This window comes from Salmo salar, chromosome ssa19, assembly GCF_905237065.1.
Source record: "Salmo salar chromosome ssa19, Ssal_v3.1, whole genome shotgun sequence".
Lineage (NCBI taxonomy): Eukaryota > Metazoa > Chordata > Actinopteri > Salmoniformes > Salmonidae > Salmo > Salmo salar.
In genome coordinates, this window is record NC_059460.1 from 70,481,704 (window position 1) to 70,488,548 (window position 6,845).

The window sequence follows — 6,845 nt, forward strand, 5'->3', positions numbered from 1 at the left end:
CCAGAGGCAAGGCTATCTACGACAATATAGCACAGTGATGACCTCCAGAGTCAAGGCTATCTACGACAATATAGCACAGTGATGACCTCCAGAGTCAAGGCTATCTATAACCAGAGAGCATAGTGATGACTTCCAGAGTCAAGGCTATCTACAACCAGAGCCATATATAAAGAGAGTTCTGCCCTTTTTGAACAGCTGCCATGTTGGCACCTTTATTCTCTACATGTTTGTGATGTAACAATACGAGAGCGCCTCTGACAGTTCCCTATGAAATGACCCGCTGTAATCAAGCAAAACAGAACAGACATTTTTATTGATTAGCATTGGGGATAATGTGTATCCAAGTCAACAAATTGCACATCTGCTTTCACTGAAAACTATCAGCAGTAAACAGCACAACGTGGAAGCTTTAATTATCACTTAGCAACGGCTATTGAGGAGAAAGTGGCACTCTATGAACGTTCAGAGAGAAGCCGCATTGGCCCAACACTCTAAATACAGTATATCACCCTCTAAAACCAGAGAACACTGACCACATTTAACACGACCAGAATAATGCAATACATACACACATTTACAGCATATCACGATCTGAATAATTCATCCCCAAGACAGAAAACTCCTATTTTCCATCTCTTCCCCATGTGTGAGCTCACCTTTGTCCCCCGAAACACGTTGCTATAGAAACAGAGCCAGTTCTCTGACAGGTAGAGGCGTCCCTGCAGTAGGATGTCTCTCTGGAGGGCACAGGTATAGTCTGGGGAAAGACACGGAACGCACCTTGACACAGGTAAGTACAGCACAGGTGTGCTGGTATATGCAGGTGAGAGAGGTGCCAATGTTTTGTTTTTGAGAGATAATAATTATAATAATAATAATAAATTATTATTATTATAAATATTATTAGGGTCAATTTCTGGATGGGGCCTCTCTCTCCCCATCTCTCTTTCTCCATTTCTCTCTCTCTCACACACAGACACGTAACTCACCCATGATGAGTCTCTCCGACTCAGGCAGTTCTCTGAACAGCTTCTTGAACTCCTCAACCCTCTGTTTGTAGGTGGGGGCCGGCAGGGCTTGGGGGGCGGCCAGACACTGGCCCTGAGGGTCGGACATCTGATTGACGGGCCACAGAGGTAACATTATAATCACAAAGCTCATTTGAATAGTAATTATTATAGTACAGAGGTCATGCTGGCTTAAACTCTGCTGCATTCAGTTTTTTTTCCATACAGTACCAGTCAAAGTGTTTGTTAGGTGTTAAGCCTGTGTTAAAAAAAAGTGATTGTCACTGTTGAACTGTGTTTGGGAAATAAAGATAGACATGGTTTTAAAAAGGTAGTGGTCATATTTCATCCAGTTCGGGGTACGTTGTGTCAAGCTACAGTACCAGTCAAAAGTTAGGACACACCTACTCATTCAAGGGTTTATCTTTATTTTTACTATTTTCTACATTGTAGAATAAAAGTGAAGACATCAAAACTATGAAATAACACATATGAAATCTTGTAGTAAGCAAAAAAAGTGTTAAATCAAAATATATTTTAGATTCTTCAATGTAGCCACCCTTTGCCTTGATGACAGCTTTGCACACTCTTGGCATTCTCTCAACCAGCTTCACCTGGAATGCTGTGGTTGAATCTGTGTTTGAAATTCACTTCTCGACTGAGGGACATTACAGATAATTGTATGTCTGGGCTAGAGACAAGGTAGTCATTCAGAAATAATTTTAAACACAGTCTATGCAACTTATTATATGACTTGTTAAGCATATTAGTACTCCTGAACTTATTTAGGCTTGCCATAAAAGGGGTGGAATACTTATTGACCCAAGACATTTCCGATTTTTGTTTTTTATTCATTTGTAAAAATAAAATAAAAAAATACCACTTTGACATTATGGGGTATTGTGCTGGCCAATGACACAAAATCTCAATTTAATCCATTTTAAATTCAGGCTGTAAAATAACAATGTGGAAAAGTCAAGGGGTTTGAATACTTTCTGAAGGCAGATTGAGTGGACAAAACATTAGAAACACCTTCCTAATATTGAGTTGCACCCCTCTTTGCTCTCAGAACAGACTCAATTTGTCAGGGCATGGACTACAAGGTGTCAAAAGTGTTCCAAAGGGATACTGGCCCATGTTGACTCCAATGCTTCCCACAGTTGTGTCAAGTTGGCTGGATGTCCTTTGGGTGGTAAACCATTCTTGATACACTTGGGAAACTGTTGAGCGTGGAAAAACCCAGCAGCGTTGCAGTTCTTGACACACTCAAACCGGTGTGCCTGGCACCTACTACAATGCCCCGATCAAAGACACTTAAATATTTTGTCTTGCCCATTCACCATCTAAATGGCACACATACACAATCCATGTCTCAAGTATTGAAAATCCTTATTTAACCTATCTCCTCCCCTTCATCTACACTGATTGAAACGGATTTTAAAACATTACATCAATAAGTGATCATAGCTTTCACCTGGTCAGTCTATGTCATGGAAAGAGTTCCAAATGTTTTGTACACTCAGTGTGTTTATACATATGTATAAACTGCTCAAAAAAATAAAGGGAACACTTAAACAACACAATGTAACTCCAAGTCAATCACAGTTCTGTGAAATCAAACTGTCCACTTAGGAAGCAACACTGATTGACAATAAATTTCACATGCTGTTGTGCAAATGGAATAGACAACAGGTGGAAATTATAGGCAATTAGCAAGACACCCCCAATAAAGGAGTGGTTCTGCAGGTGGGGAACACAGACCACTTCTCAGTTCCTATGCTTCCTGGCTGATGTTTTGGTCACTTTTGAATGCTGGCGGTGCTTTCACTCTAGTGGTAGCATGAGACGGAGTCTACAACCCACACAAGTGGCATAGGTAGTGCAGCTCATCCAGGATGGCACATCAATGCGAGCTGTGGCAAGAAGGTTTGCTGTGTCTGTCAGCGTAGTGTCCAGAGCATGGAGGCGCTACCAGGAGACAGGCCAGTACATCAGGAGACGTGGAGGAGGCCGTAGGAGGGCAACAACCCAGCAGCAGGACCGCTACCTCCGCCTTTGTGCAAGGAGGAGCAGGAGAAGCACTGCCAGAGCCCTACAAAATGACCTCCAGCAGGCCACAAATGTGCATGTGTCTGCTCAAATGGTCAGAAACAGACTCCATGAAGGTGGTATGAGGGCCCGACGTCCACAGGTGGGGGTTGTGCTTACAGCCCAACACCGTGCAGGACGTTTGGCATTTGCCAGAGAACACCAAGATTGGCAAATTCGCCACTGGCGCCCTGTGCACTTCACAGATGAAAGCAGGTTCACACTGAGCACATGTGACAGACGTGACAGAGTCTGGAGACGCCGTGGAGAACGTTCTGCTGCCTGCAACATCCTCCAGCATGACCGGTTTGGCGGTGGGTCAGTCATGGTGTGGGGTGGCATTTCTTTGGGGGGCCGCACAGCCCTCCATGTGCTCGCCAGAGGTAGCCTGACTGCCATTAGGTACCGAGATGAGATCCTCAGACCCCTTGTGAGACCATATGCTGGTGCGGTTGGCCCTGGGTTCCTCCTAATGCAAGACAATGCTAGACCTCATGTGGCTGGAGTGTGTCAGCAGTACTTGCAAGAGGAAGGCATTGATGCTATGGACCTCCATGGGTTGATAAATTGGATTTACATTGATTATTTTTGTGTGATTTTGTTGTCAGCACATTCAACTATGTAAAGAAAAAAGTATTTAATAAGATTATTGCTTTCATTCAGATCTAGGATGTGTTGTTTAAGTGTTCCCTTTATTTTTTTGAGCAGTATATATTAAAGTGACAGTTGGTCAATACGCTCTCGCTATTCAGTAAATACAGAGAAGACCAGGAACTGAACACTAATGTAGCTGAAAAACAGTATCGGCTCATGAGCTTTGTATACTGTCACTAGCACATCACGACAAAAGCAAAATGTGATGAAGTGACGTCATCATAATAGACGGCAGAATGGGAAGAATGTAATGGAACATCTTCTCCACTAGAGGGCAGGAACCGTTATTGTCCACACACTGTGGAAATGTCTTTGGCTTCACCACATAAAAACAGACAAACACCATCAGGAGAAAATCATCCTCAATCTTTAAATAAAACTATACAAAGTACAAAAGTGCTACAGTGCAGTTTGAAGTTAGTATATATTACATCATTGGTCTAAAAACCATAGCATCAATAATTCCTAACTAAAGATACATCATCATCATGCAGTGTTTATGTTTGTATGGGTGGGCGAGTAAGCAGACTTTATGACATGTTATACAATGTAGGGGTAAGTGCATGATAGTCACGGACAGGTAAACCGAAGGGCTCTGTATCTTACCTCATGTTCCTCAGAGCTCCACCTGTACTCCCCCATGGAGGCGGTCTCGTATGTGACATCACTGCCAACCCCTGACCGGGAAACCTGGTCCATCAGACCCACTGTTCTGCTGACTGGATAGAAGAGATGTGTTATAATGTTACCTGGTAGCTTTAGAAGGTCAACTCCAGCAGTCCCTATAGAATGACTACTGGACTGGAAATCTTGCTGCTGTAAAGGGGTGTGTTTATGGCTGGTCTCTACTGAAGAAGGTTACACTTTGCAGACCATGCTAAGAAGTATGAGGATGGAAATGACATCTTATGCAGGTCCATCTTCTAACCCATATAATTCAATTTGAACACAATGAATTACTTGTTATACTTTGCAATGTTAATGACAATGGATTAGTGATCTACTATTGAATTGAAGTATGTTAGCTCAAAGTTCACTGTAGCCAATGAATAGCATTCTCACATAGATGTTCCTTTGTCCAGGTGTGAAAGGGCAGTGTGAAGTGCAAGAGATTGCATCATCTGTGGATCTGTTGGGGCGGTATGCAAATTGGAGTGGGTCTAGGGTTTCTGGGATAATGGTGATGTGAGCCATGACCAGCCTTTCAAAGCACTTCATGCCTACAGACGTGAGTGCTACGGGTCGGTAGTCATTTAGGCAGGTTACCTTAGTGTTCTTGGGCACAGGGACTATGGTGGTCTGCTTGAAACATGTTGGTATTACAGACTCAGACAAAGATAGGTTGAAAATGTCAGTGAAGACACTTGCCAGTTGGTTAGCGCATGCTTGGAGTACACGTCCTGGTAATTCGTCTGGCCCTGCGGCCTTGTGAATGTTGACCTGTTTAAAGGTCTTACTCACATCGGCTGCGGAGAGTGTGATCACACGGTCATCCGGAACAGCTGATGCTCTCATGCATGTTTCAGTGTTACTTGCCTCGAAGCGAGCATTGAAGTTACTTAGCTCGTTTGGTAGACTCATGTCACTGGGCAGCTCTCGGCTGTGCTTCCCTTTGTAGTCTGTAATAGGTTACAAGCCCTGCCACATCAAACGAGCTTTGGAGCCGGTGTAGTACGATTTGATCTTGGTCCTGTATTGACGCTTTTCCTGCTTGATGGTTCGTCGGAGGGCATGGCGGGATTTCTTATACGCTTCCGGGTTAGAGTCCCGCTCCCTTTAGCTCAGTGCGAATGTTGCCCGTAAACCATGGCTTCTGGCTTCCATTCAATTTTACTAATCCATATTTTAAATTGACATAATATGGGCATTGTATAGCCCAATGGTCAACACAATGGATAAATGACCTACTAAAAAAATGACATATCAAGCTCACTTAGATCTTGCTGTGTGTGCACTGTATTTTTATGTTATGTCTGTAAACACATCTTTTTTTAATACTTTAACATTCCCTGAACAGCACCACCTCGACAATGGACAAACAGTGCTATTGCAGCTTTTTTCGTTTGCTAAGCAAGGTTCTTGCACACTCGTTCGGTTCGCCTAGCCAGCCGAACTGAAGCATGCTGACGCCTTTAGGGTAACTGCAGCCTCACTCTACCCGTGTTATCAAAGTACTGTAATGTTTGATAAGGGGCGAAAATGAAATAAACGATTTGGTAAAGGAATTCTGAATAAGTGTGCTTCAAACGTTTTGCTTTCAATGCTTCGCAGCTATCGTCTTCATCTGTGCATGAGAGTGCATCCGACTTAAGTTTCCCCAAAAGAAAATACGCGATGCAGTAGTGTTTTGTATTCCCGTACACAAATTCAGGCTGAAACTGAAGAACGGATGGTTTGAATGCGTTTTGCGGGTGTATGCTCGCTCACTTGACCGCAGTAATTTATTACACCTTAATCTCTTGAATGTTTTCGCATTCAGGTCCAACAAGTCCCATTCTGAGCAATTATACAATGGGCAAATAGGTAAAGTTTCGTTCAAATCTAAAAGGGTATTGTCAAAAAGTGATTGAATTCAAATGGATTTACTCTGCGTCTTCATCATCCACCATGTCGGATCTCTTCGGGGATACTAATAGGCAGTTAAAAGACGGCGAACATTCATAACCTACCTGGAAACGACACAAGAGATGTATCTTCTGCACCGAGTTGTATGTGAGTCTGGGATGAATTAAGGTTTGTTTATTCGCGGATACCTGTAAACATGTCGCCACCGGCTCCGTTTGACCGTTCTCAGATCTCATTAACGCAAAACTAAATCAGTCATTTCCTTCAGTAATGTGTACATCTAGGTTTACTAAAATAAATGGCAGTGGCGTCATATAGCCAATGTACTACAAATTCATATACCTGGCAACAGGTATCACCTGACCCAGCCCATAAGGGAACATTCCATGAAGGAGATGTCACCATCCTTGTGCTTTGTCCATTACCATTTGCGTACTGATGCTGTCTAATGGGTCTAAAAATAGCCATCATTCTCTGTTCTGTTCCACCCTCACAGATCTTGTTCTGGAGGTGCTTTACCGAGTCACAGTT

General features: G+C 43.0%; 1 protein-coding gene across 1 annotated transcript; it reads right to left on the reverse strand.

Annotated features, from left to right (window-relative positions):
* Positions 1-73: 73 nt before the first annotated feature.
* On the reverse strand, positions 74-6,811 carry LOC123723992 (protein Aster-A). Its single transcript, XM_045702659.1, has 4 exons — positions 6,419-6,811; positions 4,356-4,468; positions 990-1,116; positions 74-757 (listed from the first exon to the last, which is right to left on the reverse strand). Exons 2-4 carry the CDS (start codon positions 4,446-4,448, stop codon positions 585-587), a joined length of 393 nt encoding a protein of 130 aa, XP_045558615.1. The 5' UTR covers positions 4,449-4,468; positions 6,419-6,811; the 3' UTR covers positions 74-584.
* Between the last annotated feature and the right edge of the window lie 34 nt (positions 6,812-6,845).